Raw genomic sequence first — 20,419 nt, 5'->3', positions numbered from 1 at the left:
AAGTAAACTGGTTAGGGACCCCAGGCCTGGATGAGCAACATAGCAGCAGGACAGAAGGAGGTGGCCCAGGCCTGGTGTTTTCCAACTCTGAATCTAGCAACAGAAGATGGCTCCAGTGGGTTTATCCCCCTTGGATTTAATGTAAGTCCTGCTGACAAGCCCAGACTAGCCAAGCAACAGTGGCACGGTGGATCATGTGGGAGCTTCACCGACAATAAGTGACAAGGGGAAGGGCTCTTGCTGGTCCTGAGACTTCTTCTCCACTGAGAGATAGTGGGGTGGCCAGCGGGAAGCCCAAAGGGGATCCCACTATGACAAGCATCTTTGTTCCCAAGGACCAGAGATTCCCTTCTTCCACCTAGACACACAGGTGGGCCTACCCTGGGAAATCTCTTTCTGCTTCTTCAGATAGCACTAGTGGGAACCTGGGGGCCCCAGTGGCACCAGAGAAGCTAAGCAGATCAAAATAGAACAGTAAAGCCTTTGAACATTAAATTGTCCTTGGAACCTCATCCCACAAAAGTAGGCCAGGATCTGCATGCTAACCCTAAGTGGGTGGCTAAGTGATAAAAGATTTAAATAGGGCTTAGAGTCTCCTAACATAATAGCCATGACATCCAGGATTCAATGGAAAGACACCTGTCAGACCAAGAACCAGAGAAATAATATCTAAATAAGAAAAGATCATGCATGAATTGATGCCAACAGCAAGATGAATTAAACATTGGAATTGTCCAGAAAGGATTTAGAACATCCATCATAAAATGTCTTCAACAATCAATAACAAATTTTCTCGAAACAACAAAATATAGAAATATCAGCAAAGAAACGGAAGTTATAACAAAAGACCCAAATAGAAATTATAAAACTGAAAAGTACATTAACAAATTAAACAGAAACAAAAAACCTCACTGGACGGGCTCAAGAGCAGAAGGAGATGACAGAACTGAATCTGTGAACTAAAGGACAGAACAATAGAATTTACCCAATCTGAACAAAAATGAGCAACACCTCGAGGACCTGTGGGACTATAACAAAAGAGCAACATTTATGCCATTAGAGACTTAGAATGAAGGAGAAAGAGAATGGAGCTAAAAGAGTTTTTGAAGAAATCATAGCTAAAAACTTCTCAAATTTGGCAAAAGACACAAACTGACAGATTCAAGAAGCTGATAAAACTCCAAGCAGTATAAACCCAAGATAATCCATGGCAAGACACATTATAATAATTAAACTGCTGAAAGTTAAAGACATAGAAACAAACTTGAGAGCAGACAGGGAGAAATAACACATTATCTATAAGGGAGCACCAATTCAATGGCCAATGAACTTTCATCTGCAACCACGGAGGCGAGAAGGAAGTAGCACATGACATTTTTCAGAATTTGAACTGTCAACTTCAAATTCTATATCCAGCAAAACTATCCTTCAGGAATGAAAAGGATAAAAGGCTTTCTCACATAAAGAAAAACTCAAAGAATTTGTTCTAAACAGATCTAGCCTGTAAAGAATGGTTAAAAATAATAACAATAATAAAGTGAAAATAGCTGATAAAGGTGATGGCGGGGGAGGAGTTTAGCTACTATGGTCAAGGAAGGCCTTTGTGAGTAAGTGACATTTCAGCAGAGGTCTGGAAAAAGGAAGGGAGCAAAATGAGGAGGTGTTTTCTAGGCAAAAAGGAATATCAACAACAGAACCCTGACGCTGCAATGGGTTTGATGTGTTCTAGGAACAATAAAAGGGCCATTGTGGCTGGAGTGAGATGCATGAAGGGTGTCAGTTGGGGTTTTGGGAAGTAACCCATGTAATCTGGCTGCAGAGCCTGTGCTTTGAAACATGGACCAGTTCTCACACTCAGCATGCGTCCATGTCAACTGGAGGGCTTCATGAAACACTGGTCCCCCACCCAGAGTTTCTGCTTCAGTATGTCTGAGGTGGGGCCTGTGCATTTGCATTTCAAAAAAAAGAGTTCCCAGGTGATACTGATGCTGCTGGCTCGTGAGTCAGACTGAAGAACCACAGCTCAATATGCAGTCATGTGCCCCATAAGGACGTTTTTCAGTTAACGAGGATCTGCATACACTACAGTGGTCCCATAAGGTTATATGGGAGCTGGAAAATTCCTATCACCTAGTGACATCATAAGCATCATAATGTCACAGCACAACACATTATGCACTCGTGATGCTGGTGTAAACAAACCTGCTGCACTGCCAGTCGTATAGAGTATAGCACATGCAATTATGGGCAGTCCACAATACTTGATAACAAACAACTGTTGTTACTGTTTATGTATCCACTTTTTGCTGTTACTTAACTTTTTATTGTTCTCTTAGAGTGTACTCTTTCTACTTATAAAACAAAAAGTTTGCTGTAAACCACTACACTGTGTGACTCTGGCAGCGGCCTCATCCATGTTTACCGTGTCTCTCGATTACATCATTTTCTCTTGTGCTTGATTTAATCTTGTGTTGTTTTGCCCAGTAACATGCAGTGCAGGCTGGTAGCCCAGGAACACTAGGCTAACCCATACGGCCTAGGTGTGTATCAGGCTAGACCATCTAGGTTTACGTGAGTGCACTTTGTGATGTTCACACACAAAGAAATCGCCTAATTGCATGGTTAGGATAACTCTGTTTAATCTTTGAGAAACTGCCAAACCATTTTCCCAGTAGCTGTCCTATGTTACATTCAAGAGCAGTGTTGAAGAGTTCCAATTTCTCCGCATCCTTGCCAACACTTGTTATTTTCTGGTTTTGATTCTAGTTTTTGTTTCACATCCTAATGGGAGTGAAGTGGTGTCTCACTGTGGTTTTGATTTGCATTTTTCTGATCACTAATGATGTTCACTATCCCTTTTATTGGCCATTTATGTCTTCTTTGGAGAAATATCAATTTTGGTCCTGTGTCCATTTTTAGTTGGGTTGTCTTTTAATTATTGAGTTGTAAGAACTCTTTACATATTCTAGATATGAAGCTTCTTTTCAAAACCATCTTGCTTCAGGCCCTAATATTAGGTCGGTGCAAAAGTAATTGTGGTTTTTTCAATTATTTTTAACCTTTTAAACCACAATTACTTTTGCATCAACCTAATATTAACTTTATTCTTTTAACACCAGATGTAGAGAAATCATAAATACTTTCTCCCCGACTCCAAGAAGGGAAATCAATTGCTAGTGGCTTACTTTGGAGTGATCTAAATACCATTCACAATGAGCAGCCTGCTGGTACGATACTCCACGTGGGGATAGGTCCCCAGGCCCTGGTAGGGAGGGTAGGGACTGCCGACTCTACTTAGTGCCAACTGTGGTCTCCACCAGGAAATTCCAGATGCAGAGCCAGTCTGGGAGGCGCCAGCCTGTCAGAGACCCACCGTGCCCTGGTCCTGCAACTCACTGCCGATGAGGACTGCACCTGGACACTAGAAAGACCAGAAAACAAGAGCATCAGAATCATCTTCTCCCACGTCCAGTAAGTACAGGTTTCCATTCCGACTGAGCGTGGTCGGACTCTCTGGCCACACGAGGGAGTCTCGGTGGAGAGAAGTCGGCTGCTCCTCTAGGTGGCAGTAACATGCTCGGCCCGAGGAGGATAGTGGGAAATGAACATGTCACTCTTACTGGACACGTCCTGTGTGCCAGGCCTGTGCCAGGTCCTCATGTTCAGAATATTATAAGCCTCATGCCATAGTATGAAGTCAGAGTGATAATTCCACTTCACAGTCCAGAAAACTGAAATCAAGACAGGTTAAATCACTTCTCCAAAGTTACACAGCAGGGAACTAAGGCGGTAGAAGAAGTCCGGTGTCTCTACCCGCGTGTCTCTTCCTCTAAGTCATTTTGGAAATGTGTCCTCTCAGGGCCTTTGGAGAGACCCTGTCAGAATGGGCAGAAAACATAACCCTGGGCTGCCCTGTACAGGGCAGGACGTGGGACTGCATGACGAAGTGGTGATGTCAGGAAAGGAAGGGACAACCAGGAAGATGCTAAGTGTGCTTGACCTTGGTAGAGGTGACCCTTTAAGAAAAATTGCTTCACCTTTCACCAGCTTTGGATTTCAAATGACAAAGGGGACCAAGTCTAAAAAAGAAGGTTCTACACCAGATAGTCATGGGGACAGGAGAGATGCAAACAGAATTATGCCACCATCAACACTGACTCGAGAACAATTTCATCACCCCCCAAATCTCTGTCCCCATTAACAGTTATGGTTGCATAATTTCTTCATATGAGACGTTGGCAAAGCAGCTCAGCTCCCTGAGCCATTTTCGATGGCTGTTATGGACGTGTGGTGTGTGGTCTGATGTTGAGGGAGGTGTGTGTAGGTGGTGGTGGGGCGGGTTCTTGGAGACGATGAGATGAAAACAGAAGTGCCAAAACTTGGTAAACTGTGCTAAAAATATGAAAAATCGATATTCTGTGAAACCCCCTTTGCTGGTGACTCTTTATCCACAGGTGTGTTCTGTTCACCGGTTTGATCCAGAGGGAAGTTGTGAAAGTGAAAACATTCAAGTTTTTGATGGAAAGTCTACCAAGGGGACTCTGCTAGGGAAAGTCTGCAGCAAAAATGACTATGTTCCTGTATTCGAATCATCATCCAATACGTTGACGTTTCAAATAGTCACTGACTCTGCCAGAATTCAAAGAACTGTCTTCATCTTCTACTATTTCTTCACTCCCGGCACCTGTGAGTTCTCATTTATTCGTCCTGTGCACACCGCGCCTGTGAGTGTGGAAGGTTCACACTGTCCTGCCTGCATTGTAACCTTGAGTCTGAGTCTGTTCCGTCAGAGACACGTCTGTTCGTGAGAGCAGTGGTCTCTACCTTGTGTGCGTGAGATCACCTGGAGAGTTTGTGAAATCAGGTTCCTGGGCCCCATCACAGAGGTCCTGATTCGTGGGTGCTGGAGTGGAGCCCATGAATGTGCCTTTCTAAGCAGCTCCCAGAGGAGGCAGAAGGCGGGGCGGATCAGATGGCTACTGATGAGGGGTACTGTGTTAGGGACCCCAGCAGACTCTCCACGTGCAGCCTGTTTCATGATAACCCTGAGGTCTTCTGAAATGCCTCTGCAGGGCCCGCTCCTCCCTCTGGTCTGATTCCTCAGATCGGGCTTGGGGCTTTCGTGTCTTCATGTTGAACAAGTCTCCCGGGTGATTCTTGAGAATCAGGGAGCACACGCTGAGAATCTCTGGCCTCACACTGAATCTCAGCCTGTCAGGAAGTCAGAGGCTACAACTACGTGGTTCTGCGTTCACAGCGCCTGGGTTCCATCGCCACCCAAAGCAGGGTGCCCAGCAGTAGTGGGAGTGCTTCAGGAGCAAAGCTCCATGCTGGTTTCCTTCCCAAGGCCCAGAGCTGATGGCGTCACTCACCCTCTTGCTTAAACCACCGACTCCGTGGTGGTAACAAACCTCTGGAGTGGAGCAGTCATGGTTTTCCCCAGCTGGACCGGGGCACCTTTTCAGGCCTCACCTCTAGCCACTACCTGACACGTAGCCTGTGTTTTAGGCAGTCTAAACCATTGTACACCCCTCCTGACATGAACCTGCTGTCTTGTTTCTTCGCGTTTCACTTGTCCAGCTGTTTGCTCACCCACTGGGGAAGAGGGAACCAAGGGCGGCTGCGTGAAATCTGCATCAGAGCCGAGCTTGGAACAATAGTGGGACGAGGGTAGGGAGAGGTGGGAATCAGTGGAGGAGGACTCATGTCTGCTGGAACCGACAGCCTAAGGGGACATAGGAAGAAAGGACAGGCCGGAAAAGATGGTCACGTGGGAGTGGCCAAGGAGCCTGGGAAGCTGGGCAGGGCGTCAGTGAGGAGTTAAGCTCTGAAGCCACACGTTAAGATGAGGGACATGGAAGCAGCATGGAAACTCACTGTCTGACCCAAAGTCTGAAAACGGAGTGACGAAAGAGGAATTCAAACTTCAGTTGGCCACCAATGGGAAAGAGGGAGATGAAAAACTACACTCAAAGGGGACTCAATGTGGAAATTAAAATACATAACCTGTACTGTGAAGTAATTCTTGATCACCACACATCCCTTGCAGCTACTTCAAAATGCTACTTCAAAGGGAGAACCTCGTCACCTCTGAAGGGACCTTGCTAGTACTAATTCCCAAGCTTATTGGAGGGGCACATACAAGTGGAGAAGCATTACGAGAAAAGAAACACTTCAGAGAGATTTTGTAAGGACTGTGGTCCACTTCTCCTGTTTCAGCCAATTCGGGCAGTATTTTCTTAGGAAATAATAATTTTAATAATACAATTATATACATATACCTATATAAGTATATAGCAATTTATAAATATAAGAAAATCGATACCTATGAAATTCTAATACACAAAATGTAATTTAGGTCTTCATTAACCTAGAAAAATTAAGAAAGATCGGGAATTAAATCTCATCTGAATTATTTGTAGTACTATAATCATGAATATTGTATTTATTTTAATCTCTTCATAAAACATAGCTTATGTGTTCTCATTATAACTATACTGGAGCAATTTGTGAATCAAATAACAGACCACAACTACAGAAGCTGTACAGCCATACCAAAGGGTTCAGCTTTGAGTGACACACATTTCTCCTGAGTGCTGACAGAAATGCTACCTCATGGCTACAGGTTAGGAATACATTAGGAAAAGCCTGATAGAAGTGATATACGGGTCCTCGTGTCACTGAGGTGAGAACGATTCATAAATGAACAAACATTATATTTACTAGTCCTCACTTTAAAGAACTAAATTTACCAAAATATTAAATGAGTGGAAAACATTCTTTCTCATCTTAAACAAATATTAGACGAAAAGTAAGTATTTCTATTTACTTAAGACAAGGAGTTCCCAGAGTGGACACCTTTATTTTTTAGATGCAAATATATCAACACACATACGATCCTGATAATTTCTGAACGTTAAGTCTGCCGGTGAGAACAGCCCTCTCTCCTTGAGTCCCAGGCCTTACTCCTAACACGCAGAGCCTCAGCACCTCACAGGTAAACACCACAAAAGGCCTCTGGGAAGGAGAACCTGTGTCAGCTCCGAAAAGGAGAGCTCCTTCTACTTTCTGGGTTCATTGATGTAAAATAAGATGACTTCTCTCATTTGGCATCACTCAATCTAAAGTGATAATCCTATCAAACGGGCCACTCCTGACTTGCACTTTGCTGTCCGTAGCTACAATGTGATAGGACATAAAAGTCATGGCCCCAGTGTAAACTCATTTTACACATGTCAAATGTCACACATAATTTTTTATCGAAATAAACAATATAAAATGCAATTTGGTGATCTGAAATTAAAGGTTGCAATCTTAAGTACTCAGTTTTCCAAGAACAATGCAAGACAAAGAAAAAAAAAATCAAATACTCTAAGCATTTATTCCGTACCACTTAAACATAAGGTCTTTCTATAAATTAAACCAGTACTTCCATCAAACACATATACAATACGCACTAATGAACTGTATTAGAAATCCTTAAAAAAAATTTAAACAACACAATAGTATATGTAAATTTCTTATAAAAGTGAACAATATTGCAAACAAAAATAATTTACGACCCGTGCGCGTTAACTCTTAGTGTACAGTACTGGATTTACAATAACAAGTACAGCTAAAATGAACACTGAGGTCACTTCATGTAGGATGACGATCCTCAAATGACATTAAACACTTGCTTTGAACGTTTCGGGGCTTGGCGTTGTAATAAATAAGTAATAAATATCTGCAGTACGTTGGACATGTTGAGCACTTATCGTTCTCCATTTGAAAGTCTCTCTCCGGAGTCGTAACGTCTGAGAGGCGTCCCAGGGGGTGGGGAGTTGGGATTTTGCAGCAAGTCCATTAACAAAGCGATCTTGTTATCAATGTGCTCCTGGAGTTTATAGATTCGCTGGTCGATGTGGTCCATAAGTTTCTTTTCCATCAGTTCCACATTTTTAGAAAGAATCTTTTCCAAGTAGGAGCAAACGGGTGGCTCTCCCATTCTAGAGATAAATTGAAAGATAGTAATTATCCCTGATATTATAACCGTACAACAAGCAGCCACATACATGCTGAAATCTGTCTCCATAACTGTGCTCTCTCCTTACAACGTATTTCCAGGTTCTAAAATACATACACAACAGACAACCACAATCCTGCAGGCCCAAAGCATTATTTCTTAATTCTTTAAACATGTAGGCAGACAATTGAAATGAGAATATAAAAATGATGACAGAGTTTCTACCCTCAAACAACAAGTCTTTAGAAGGGATCTTTTTGATTTTGAGCTCAAAATCAAAACTGATCTTGCCAAAAAAAATTTTAAGGTCTCCATGTATGACTTCCAAGTGCCCCACGAACAATTTAAACAGTTTTGTCTTTTTTTCATCCACACAACCTTACTAAAGTACAGGGAAGATCTTTTCTAACCTAATATGAAAAATATTCATATTTTTCTGTAATGGGCAAATTAAAACCAAAATAATAAAAAGCATACCATTTTCTGGAGCTCACTGTGAATGAACAGTAGGACAGAATTTCAGAGCATGGTCCACAAAACCCTGGGATCTCCATGACTTTTTCAGGGGTTCCATGAGGTCAAAGTATTTTTATAGTAACATTAACACGTTATGTGACGTTTTCATCCTCATATTCTCATGAATGTACAGTGACATATTCCAGAGGCTACACAATGTGTAATGTTATTGCTCTGAAGACTTTCTACTTCAACCTCTATCTGATGGTTGTAATCCGTTCAGAAAATCCCTGAGAAGTCCTAAGCACCTCCACTATTAGGCACCTCTTACAAAGCAACCAATTTTACTTTGTATAATAGTTACTCCCTATAAGTATGTCAATGGTAAAATGTAAAAACTCTTAAATTTTCTATGGAGAGTAATTCAGTATTCAGGCAGTACTCACTGAGATAAATCTGTTTCTCTTCAGTTAATAGTTACACCTACCAAATCTAAAGTATGTTTATCTTAAGATAAATACTTACGCCACACCAACAACGTCTTCACCAGGCTTGGTGAGGTTTTCAGGACGCTCGGTGTTACGTCCCACACGGAGATGGTTAACTTGACTACACAAATTCTGGAGAAAGGGCAGCAACTCAGACTTAGGTATACTGGAGTTGTCACTTGCTTTCTTTGGCAAGAAAGAAGATACTGCAGTTTTAAGATCATTCTCAAGAAAAGAATGGTTTTGTGGCACAATTTTACACGCTTCGAGGTTTGTACTGTTCCCTCCACCAGGTGGCTGTGTACTATTATCCATGGAAGCTTTTAAGTCTTCAGCCACATTTCCAGATGTCAGTCCAGTTCTAAAAGGAAACGGTGTGGCGGACGACTTGTCAACGGCTCCTGATGTCGCTGATGAATGCAGGTCAACCATACACTGGTATCCGGTATTTCCCAAAACCGACTGAAGCTGCTCTCCAAAGGCAACACGATTCTAAGCAAGGGAAACAAGTAAGTGTTACTGTGAATACTAATGACAGCTAACTCAGGAGTCAGGCGATGTGCGTTCTTTCATTTGATCCTCAAAACATCCATACGAAGCAAGCTACAGTTACCATCCAATATCAAGTTGAGGAGACCAAGGTTAAAAGTAACGGGGCCAACAAGGTAACGCCACTAGCGAGTGGCAGAACCGGGACACGAACCAGGCCATCTGAGTCCAGAGTCAGGGCTTTTAATCATTTGACTGTACTGTTTCCTACAGAAAATATTAAAATACATACTAACATACTTAGTAAAATTGCATTGGAATATTTTAACATTTCTACTACAAAGCCCTCTTTAACTGGTCGTAACAAAACGTAGTACCCACAACTGAGTCACAATAATTGATAATTTTCATAGAGTTAAATTATCACCCGTCAACTTTCACATTTGGTAAGCCAACCCAAGGATATCTTTAGCAACTCTTTTTCTCATGGAAGACATATCAGATAGTTATACACCTTAAGTCTGATGTTCCATGGGTACATTTGTGACCTTTAAATGACTACGATGAACTATCTTTGGGTTATGTCTGGTTTAATAATTTGTAGGATAACAGATTATGTTTTGTGGCCTCAACTCAACTGGCTGTGCTATATTATCTTCTGAGACCATTCTGGCTCACTTTGGAGAGGAGGGTACACTGTCTCCGATACAGGAGCATGTTCTTGTCATGCTCTTCAATTTCTCCACAAGAGGAAAGCCAACAGACCTCTAACCTAGTTAACTGTTAAGTTCTATCCTACATTCAAAACACAGAACTCTACTAAAGACTCTTATTAGGGGTAGCATCTCATACTTATTGTTGCCCAATTCCTAACGAGAGAGATTGAGAGAAGCATTATGCAAGATTAGCTGAAAAAACTCAGCCCATACATTTTCTCGATGTTCTGAAAAATAATTCCTGGATTAAGCCAGTGTGAAATTCATTCATTCAACAAATATTTACCAGAAGTCTACTCTGTGTTAAGTACTGTTTCAGGCACTGGAAATAAGCCAGTGGATAAAACAAATGAAAATCACTGATCTGTGTACCCTATACTCTAGGGGAGTAGGGAGAGACAGATAACAAAGAAAGAAAGAAAACATCATGTGGCTGGAGATGGTGATGAACACTCAAGAGAAAAATAAAGCAGGAAAAGGTAATAATGAGAGCCAGGGAAGCTGGGGGGCGGGGAGGGCTGAGTGGGAGCCAGAGAGTGGAATGTCTTTTCCTGAATTGCACTTGGGAGGAACGCTCTTTATAAAGAAATGTTATCTTCTACTGAATGCAAGTTTTGAATAAACCTTAAATTTTCCTAGAAGAAGATAGACTATATACAATTATATTTACAAAATTTTTAAATTAGACAACTCTCCTTTGGTAGAAATGAGCTTTCCTCAATCATAATGGCAAAGCTCAATTATTTCTGTTCATGGTATAATACTGCAAAAAGACTTCATGAAAAGTATACACAAACAGCAATCCTATTTGCGTGGAATCCATGTCAAAATTGTGCATGACAATTAATTTGGCAGAAATTTTAATTAGAAAAATACAAATACAAATAAGCTATTTGCTATGTGAGTTTTCCTTTTCTGATACATCATAATATTTTGATTATAAGAAATTCACTGATTTTAAAATTAGTCTTATTTTCTCAGATACAGCTCTTAAGGATTTTTTTTTTCGTTGTATTAAATATCAAGAAAATCACACGTAAGTCTACATGACAGTGTAGTAAATGAAACAATCTTATGTGTTGTGGGCTATTCTTTTGTTTTCTTTTGTTTGATTTTATTCAACTCTTACTTTTCTTGTGCTGTCATCTGTTGCCTTGCAAGGTATGTCAAACCCCTTTGAAGTAGGCAGAAGAATACGTGTGAAATAATTTATATATAATTATTGTATAGAGTCGATGTTGTATGTTATGTGGAAAACAATTATAGAGCAGCCTAAAAGAACATGAAAGCAATTATGTAAAATTGTATCCATACACTTATATGTAAATATGTAAAGAACTGTGTATGTTTGTGTGTATATATATATTCATATATGTGCACATACACCCCAAGATTTCTGAAAAACTAAGTGTTTATCTCTCAACATCTTATAGGATTTTTTTTTTACTATAAAAAATTCAAACAGGTATCACCCTGAAAAGGCAAGAAAAAAGGTATTTGGTGAAAAAGGAAACAATGTAAATAAATCTTGAATAACTGAATATACCTTCTTTGAGAAAATGGGGCACATCTTTTCATTTACATAACATTAAACGACAACTATATGCGAGGAACTTTGATATATGAGGTGTGATCAACAAATACAGTGAATGCTGCAGCCGAGTGCCATCCAATGGAAAGGCAGGGATCTCCAATACGGGAAGTGGCGCTACGAACCCTAGTAACAGTGTGTGACAAGTTTCAACTTGTTCGGTACAGTCAGTGGGGTCTGAGCTATGGTTGAGAGGTGTGGTTAAAGTGTGCCGTGAATCATGGATCACAAACACCGCATTCACATGAAATGGGCAAGCGGTTTCATCCTCCATCAGGACAACGCTCCATTCCACACATCGCTTCTGATACGGCAATTTCTGTCACATAAAAACATTACGGTGTGTCCTCATCCACCTTATTCACTGGACCTGGCACCATGTGACTTCTGGTTCTTCTCCAAAGTCAAAATGACCATGAAAGGTAAACATTTTGAATCAATTCAGGACATCAATGCAGCCACGATAGCTCAACTAAAGACATGAAAGAGGACTTCCAGAACTGCTTCAGAAAGTGGCAAGAATGACGGGATATGTCTGTGCGAAGTGAGGGGGTAAACAGCAATGTGTCTTTCACTGTAATAATATTTTTTTAATTTAAACTTTCACTGTATTTTTTATCATACCTCCTAGGTTCCTATTCAATTATTCTAAATTGCTAAAGCAAAAAACAAATCAAAGCCAGCAAATTTGAACTTCAAAAACAAGGAAATAATAAATTAATAAAACTTGCAAGAAAACAAGTAATCATAAAGCAGGGAGAGGTCTAGAACTTCCAATGCAGCTTCCCAGGTCCTTTCTTTCCTCTTCGGCATAGGCCCTGCCTAAATATTAAATGAAAGTTCTAAAGAATCCTTCCACAGAAGGATTAGTTTTGATCATGGCACATTCCTTCCTTGTACTCAACAAATAGATACATAGCTTATATGACATTTTCCAGGGAGACATTCCATAGATTCCTGGTTTGTTAACAATAGGCAATCCTAGAGAACCTGGTATGTCCTGTAAGAATCATTCCATGAATACAGCTTCCCCACTAGGAAGAAGTCTTTAATTAGTGTGTTTAAAAGAAGTCTTAATGGGATCACTTACTTTCATTCCCAGGGTGTTCCCCAAATGTCCCTATATGGAATGATTTAGAATGTGTGTGTGGAAAGCAGGTTACAACACTTTTGTTGGGTGGGAGGACTTGTATGTGTTTCTACATGCATAGAAAAATGTAGAAGGATACATCAGGCTGGGGAATAGGATGCCAACTGGGAAAGTACTTATATGATTTACTTAATGTACTTCTGAAGTGATAGAAATTCATGTCAAAGAAAACATTATTTTTGGAATAAAAGCAAAAATGCTTCAAAAGACATGCCAAAAAAGGTACCGTCTTTCCCCGGGTCTTTTATTAATTTTTGCTCCAGAAGACTCATTAGAGCTGATGGTCCGGCTATGTCTTATTAAAATAAGACTGGGTCTTATATAAGACTGGGTACAGTATAATATAATATAACATAACATAACATAACATATGATATGATATGACAATATAATATAAATACCAGGTATATAATATCATATCATAATAATACTGGGTCTTACATTAATTTTTGCTCCAAAAGACACATTAGAGCTGATGGTCCAGCTAGGTCTTATTTTTGGGGAAACACGGTATCTACTATCCACGCCATTCTTTTTTCCAAAGTCAAGTTTTTAAAACATAAAAATCAGTCCACGAACTGACTTAATTCATTATCCCCCACTATTGTTTCCCAAATCTTGCACAAAAAAAACAATTTCTTTTTGTTTTCACATTTTCAATCTCTATCTCCATAGGCCCCTTCCCCTCAAACATTTGTTCTTAAAACAGACTATGCAGAAGACTCACCTGGGGATGCCTGTTTTTAATACTAATTCCTGGATCCCAGCACCATCTGGAGTCAGGCCAAGGGGAGGGCCAGTAATCTGCACTTTATAAACATTCCAGGGATCCTGGTACAAGTAGTTTCCTGGTCTCTGTTGGTCTTGAAATAAATCCATCTGACCCTGGGTCCCTCCACATTCCAACTACTCATTGACTACCTATTCCATCAAAATCCGGTTTCCATCTCATCACTATTCAAACTGACCCCCTGAAGATTTTTAAGGAGTATGTAGTGGATAATCCAAAGAACATATACATTGTACAGTTATTTGGAGCCATAAACAAGACAGAGTAGAACCCCATTTGCACGCAGCTTACATTTTAATGAGATAAATCAATACATAAACAACAAACACAGTTAAGAAGGCTCTGATGAAACTATGATATAGATTTGGAGGGAAAGTCAATTTTAAACTGTGTAGTTAAGGAAGGTCATATTAAGGATGTAACAGTTAAGCTGAAATCCAGTGAAAAGAAAAAGCCAGCCATGCCGACATCGGGGGAATGGGGTCCTGGAGAAAACAGAAAAGTTGAGTGCACAGGTCCTAAGTAGGAACATAGTGGACATTTGAGAAATACACACATCAGAATGTCTGCAGCCAGGCACCCAAGGATCTTGGGTGCCAAGGTAAGAAATCTGGATTAACCTGGTGTGATGGGAAGCAGTCAGGGGGCATGACGCAGGGGAAGGACGAGTCTGATTTACCCTTTGAAACCATTCTCATTGCAGTGGCATCGGAGGACCAGTTAGGTACCTCCTGAGGTATCAAGCTGAGATAATGGGATGAGAGAAAGAAAAGTATGGACCTTGTTCTTTTTGAAATTCTCCACTGTTTCCATGACCATCATCTTTGAGTTTCATCATCATCTTTGAAACTTGCACACGAATCCGAAGATTTTAGCAGTATTATTGTTTAAATTGTAAAGACGAAGAAATTTATCTTTAAAAAGATGGAGCCCTGACAAATAACAGAGGACTAATGATGTGAGCACCAGCACTTGAATTCAGGTTTCCTGACATCAAATCTTTTCTCTTGTTACTCTACTGCACTGCTGTCTTTCACTCTTCTCGTCCTTTCTCCTCTCTCTATATCCTCACCAAACGTAGCTACTCTCCAGGGATCTTGCTTCTTTGCTGCAGTCGCTCCCCTTCACCACTTTCCCTGTCGTCTATTAAGGGTACGCCTCTCACCCCTGCCTTCCACTCCACCACCCCCAACCTGTGCTTCCTATGCTTGCAACATCCTCCCAGGTAATGTTTTCTTCACCTCTAAAACTCAATACTCCCCAAATGAAACTCCTGCCTTCCCAAGTAGTCTCCTCTCTTGGGTTCCATGTATACTATCGGTATCACCATCTTCAAAACCTCACTTTCACATCTGACTCACTTTTTCTCCCGTATCACCAATATTAAGTAAGTTGTCGAGTCCTAACGGCCCCATTGTTTTAGCATCTCACAATCCAGCATCACGTTACCTTGTCCAATGTTAGATCCACATTCACTCTCATCTGGACAAGGAAATCACGTGTAGCTGCTCTCCTTCTTGTAATCTCACTTTCTACAGATTCATCTTTCCTTCTGACTCACCTTACATATAACAGACTAGAATTTCTTCAAACGTAGGTCAAAAACTCCTACAAACTTTTTAAGTAGCATGCAAAGTCCTCTACAATCCAGCCGCAATCTACCTGAACTTCCCCTGTCACTTCTTTGCTTCAGCAAAATGAACTTCTACTCATTTCCTAGCTAGATCCCATTCATCCTAGTACGGAAGATTCAATCCACACTACTTTCTATCTGGGAAATTGCATCCCTCCAAATGTACTTGCCTAATTCCATGCTTCTTCTTTAAAGGCCAAGAAAAATGAGGCTACAAAGAGACTTAAAAGACAGGCTACAGAGAATTGATCTTTGAATCTTCGAAAGTACTCAAAACAGTGCTGTATTCACTGAGGAGGTATTTAATATATGCTAAATGAATGAGTGAGTGAATTCAATGGACAAGAGTGACGTCTGTAAGACAAATATTTTGTGAGGGTAGGTCTATGAAAAGTTATTTTTACAAAAGCAAAATAAAGGTAACAGTCAAATCAATAATAAAAGTTCCCGGAAAACTAAGTCACTACATGTCCTTATGAAAAGCCATCATTTTTTGACATTTTTAATGGTATCTGGAAAGAAATGCAGTCCTACTTACCTGCTGCTGAAACTTAACCATACTCATCAGTTGCTGAGCTCCAGGTGATAACTTGGACCCCATGGATGCCATCATGGTTTGGACCCTCTCGAGGTCTATCCTTGACCCTAGAGCAGGAGAGCTTGTTGAAGAATTTGCTGAAACTGGTCTCACATGTACCACAACTTTACTGATGAACACACACTGCTTTTCACCAAAGGAGAGCAACTATTATAAAACAAAAGTTCAGGAAGTAATAATATTAAACAATAATCACATTTGAGGTCACTTCTTATTATTATTTAAGAGTGAAGAATTCAAGAATCTAAAAATTAACTTCAAGTACATTTTAAAATTTCACTAGTCATAGTGTGAAAAACTGCTCAAAAGAACAATTTAAGTAAAAAAGTCCTTTTCAAAAAATTACATGTAAAATAACATTTTACTTACTTAGTTTAACAATTAAAGCTAAAGCATACCAATCTGACACCTTACCATACTGCAACTTGCTATAATATTTAATACAAAAAAACACTGTCCAGAGCACATGCAGTGTTTGCTGAAGTATTAAATATAAGTCAGTATTTTAGAATTTAGAACTGTAAAGGAATGTCAGGATGATCTAACAGAGCTCAATAGTTTACATATAAAACAGAGGAGTTCAGGGTGATTTTCTAACTTATCAAAGGACACCCAGTTAGTATGTTGGGCTCTTAGCCTATCTCTTCTGGTTTCTATCCCAGTAGTTTTTCCAATGCTTTATGTGGCCTCACTTTGTCCATGCTTCTCAACCAAAACACATTCATGTGTGGTACGGGACAACAAAATAGCTAGGTGGAAAGGGAGCAGGGTTGAGAATCAGACAGACATGAGTTCAACGAGGCTGCTGCTACTTCCGAGCCTGTGTGATCCTGAGCACGTGACAAAACTTGAGTCGGGAGCAAAGTGACGTCCTACGGTTGTTATGATGTAAATTGTGTGTGTAAAAACGTCTAGTATCTACCACTGAGTAAGCGGTCAAAAATATGTACCAATAACTATTATTTTTATTTTAACTTTCATAGACCATTGCCCCAAAAGAAGCCTTCATACAAAGCCAAGATTTCCCTAAATGAAACAACTGCTCCATGTACTTCCATAGAAGTTACAAAAACATTCACCTTCAGAGACACACACACAAATGCATATATCACACAAAGACACAGGTGAATACAGATCCATGACCTAAAAACTCAGTGGCACCAAAAACATGACTGTCATCAATAATTAAGGAAACACCTCATTAAACTTATACAACCACATTCCAACCTCCATATTACCCACTTTATTGCTTTTTAACCCCCAAGACTTTCTCACTATCAAATGTAGTATATATTTGGCACATTGAATCGACTTATTATCTATCTGTCTTGCCCACTATAATATCAATAGGAGCGTTTCGGGGCAATTTATTTTATAACTGCTAATTCCTAAGTGCCTAATACAGTGTCTCTCATCAATGAACACTCCAAATATTTCTTGAATAAACGAAATCACTTTAATGAGTTATTAATATGTATATATCTCTAAAACATCATGTTGGAATAATTAGTTCTGTGATCTATAAGTAATAATAAGCACAGAATTTCAGAGATAAAAATAATCCAAGGATTTATTTTCTTCAGCCACCAATACTACCCATGAGGTGTTTCCAAACAGGTGAAAAACTTGCCCAAGGCTATTCTGCTAGTCAGCAAAGAGCTCATTTACTAGTCAGGGCTTATGATTTCCAGCTCAGTACCCTTTCCCTAGGCTTTGATGACACCACTAAAGTTTACTTTAACAATATTTTTCATGCTAAAGACACCAGTCCAAATCCCTTTAACTTTGTGGTACCCTTGTCTGAAAATTCTCTAATTGTGTTCTTTCTTGGTATTTTGAGGCCAAAACTGCATGTGGTTTTCTTGGCACCTAAGTTTTACATAAGAATAAAAAATACTTTTTAACTCAGTTTTCCAGGGCTTAAAAGTACAACACTAGTGTATTAACAAGACATGACATGCCATTGCCAAAGCTAATTAGTGGTCAAATTTTAAAAGGAGAATGTTGATAATTTTTTAGAAAAGAATGTTTTTTTACATATTTACTAACCATTTCTGAACTAAAACCAGAGACTACTTAATTGGACTAATTGCATAACCAACCCAAGAGGAAATAAATATATATAGTACAAAAACAATGTAGTTTTCAACTTAGTTAAAATTTAGTAATGACTTACCTTTATTTTACAAGCATGTGTGGAGGACTCCAATTTTAGATATTTTTTGTACAAAATAATCTTTTCATGTTCACTAAAAATAAAAGAAAGAATTGACTTTTTTTTTACTTTTATACATTATCACTTTTAATAAATCACATTCAAAAGTAAAAGGTTTCCAGCACTATACTTATCCTGAGATTCAGTTTTCCTGGTGAGGCATAAATTGCTGTGGCTTCCTACTGAATTGCATTGGGAATACACACTACATCTGTCACTTACTAGCTATATGAGAGAAGTCAATTAGTTAAATGTATAATCATGTTTCACAGAGCATATTTTAAAGCTCAGGAAACATCTACTATTTCCAACATGCACAGTATACAACACAGTTCATAATTTGAGTTATATAAAAGAAAGATTTGGACAGAATCTTTATAAGAAATCAGAAAAAAAAATTAAAAAGTATATAATGGGTTAAATATGCTGGTACCACACAGTGTTGGGTTCATGCACTATTTGTTAAGGACTTCCTACAAGAAAATACGTTCAAAGTTCCAGAATGATTGAAAAATTAATTTTTGGAAAATAGACCCTTGTGAATTAAAGGAAACAAAGAAGAAACACTTGTCCGAACTTGACTCTAATACAACTCTTCCACTATCTAGCTATGCGCTTCTACCAACTGATCTCCCTTATTTAGCTCTCAATTTCCACCTTCATGAAAACAACGAGGCTGATCCAGACTGTCTTTAATATCCGTAAAGGTCTAAGCTTCTATGCCTGCTGGTATGTGTTTTACCTTCTCTCCCCATAGTGGATGACACCAATGTCAGAGAATCAATAAATACTGCTAAAGCTGAGGGAAACAAAAACACTAATTCAGAAGAACACTTCCACATGTGTAAGTCACAAACCTGTTTTCCAGAACATTACAAACATTCTTGCCCCTACTGGTTCCACAGTACTCCTCTCCTAAGTATACTTCCATATTTCTTGCTGAACTTAAAATGCCAACAGAAACGATTTCTTCACCTCCATTAGGGTCACATCTCAGGTAAAGGAAGCAGGGGTTTCCATCTTGGCTATTCAGTCTCCTTTTCAAAATCACAAGATCCTGGCTGAAAAGAAAATTAAGACTGTGATACACTACAGTTCTCCGAACACTGTTATTTACTTACCCATTTTATCCAATTCATTTACATTTATATATGAAGTCCAGAGCTTTGCAACGCATCCAACAAATAAACGCTCAACACACAATTCATAAATGATTTAGACATAAGGTCTTTCTACTCTATTTTTCCTTTGACCTCGACATTCTAAGCGACTCTCTGTATTAGTTTCTCCAGTTAAATAAATACATTAACTGGACACCTAGTGTGAACAAAAGACCAGGTCAGAAGTGGAAGGCAGAATGGAATAAAAGACAAGTGTTATCGTATAAGAGGATGGAGATTCTCAACTGTCTGAATATTTTTTACACCTACGTTGGTCGACAGGAGGTTTTTGTTTGGCGATAGAGGCGGATTCTGATTTTGACGGGGCCTCAGCAGCAGACATGACCGACACAGGCGACGTGTTCGCAAGGCCGTTGCCAGGTCCCCGGCTCCCATTCCCCTGCGCCCGACACTCGCGCACTCGCAGGTGCCGCCTTCCCGCAGACCCGCCCTCCAGCCACCTGGGCCCTGCCCCTCGCCCACGCCGACCTGTTCCCCGCACAGACCGGCTACCAGCTCCGCTCCCGGATTCCGGGCCCAGACCCTCTCCCTTCACGGCCCCTGCCTCCCCTCAGCCTCCCCCAGGAGCGTGGCTGTCACCCAGGAGCAACCCCAGTCTCCGCCGGCCAAGCGCACCCCGGGGTAGGCGGCGCCAGCAGCTCCTCCGGGTCAGAGTCCCGGGCGCCGAGAACATCTCGGGTGACATGCAGGCTCTGGGCCAGGGCCCCGCATGTGGCATCCCAGGAAGAGGCCAGCGTCGGGCGGCGAGTCGATCGCGCGTCCTCAGACCGGGTCTCCATTCCGCCGCCTCCAGGACAGGCCAGCCCCGGAACCTCTCTTCCAGCACTGGAGTTTCCGCCAGGGCAGAGGGTAGGTAAGGAAACAGTGCAACTTCCGGCTCGTCCTCCTTCAAACCTGGAGCCACGGTTTCTCGTTCCGGTAGGGAGAGAACCAGCTACCGTAGACACGCATGCGCGCGCCAGCCGATTTATCAATGAGGTTCAAACCTGCAGGGGAGATCTCAAGGGCGGAGCGCTCAAGGAGGGAGCATGCGCACTGCCAGCACCTCGGCCTAGTGCTGGAGCTCTGCCCGGCGCGGTGCGGTGCGTGGGAACCATGGCGGTTTTT

The 20,419-nt window shown here is 40.6% G+C and overlaps 1 protein-coding gene across 1 annotated transcript; it reads right to left on the bottom strand.

Moving 5' to 3' along the window:
- Window positions 1-6,948: 6,948 nt before the first annotated feature.
- LOC117036308 (ATPase PAAT) lies at window positions 6,949-20,106 on the bottom strand. The gene is made up of 6 exons (XM_033131114.1): window positions 19,928-20,106; window positions 18,989-19,192; window positions 18,093-18,165; window positions 15,857-16,063; window positions 8,987-9,441; window positions 6,949-7,988 (listed from the first exon to the last, which is right to left on the bottom strand). Exons 1-6 carry the CDS (start codon window positions 20,089-20,091, stop codon window positions 7,754-7,756), a joined length of 1,338 nt encoding a protein of 445 aa, XP_032987005.1. The 5' UTR covers window positions 20,092-20,106; the 3' UTR covers window positions 6,949-7,753.
- Between the last annotated feature and the right edge of the window lie 313 nt (window positions 20,107-20,419).

The sequence above is a fragment of the Rhinolophus ferrumequinum genome, chromosome 16 (genome assembly GCF_004115265.2).
Source record: "Rhinolophus ferrumequinum isolate MPI-CBG mRhiFer1 chromosome 16, mRhiFer1_v1.p, whole genome shotgun sequence".
NCBI lineage: Eukaryota > Metazoa > Chordata > Mammalia > Chiroptera > Rhinolophidae > Rhinolophus > Rhinolophus ferrumequinum.
This window is presented reverse-complemented; position numbering and strand designations above follow the sequence as displayed.

Coding starts and splice junctions, on each gene's coding strand:
- LOC117036308 (XM_033131114.1), bottom strand. CDS start 20,091: ATGGAGACCCGGTCTGAGGACGCGCGATCGACTCGCCGCCCGACGCTG. Junction 9,442..15,856: donor TGGTTAAGTTTCAGCAGCAG/GTAAGTAGGACT, acceptor TCCCTTGCTTAG/AATCGTGTTGCCTTTGGAGA. Junction 7,989..8,986: donor GAAGACGTTGTTGGTGTGGC/GTAAGTATTTAT, acceptor ATTTATCTCTAG/AATGGGAGAGCCACCCGTTT.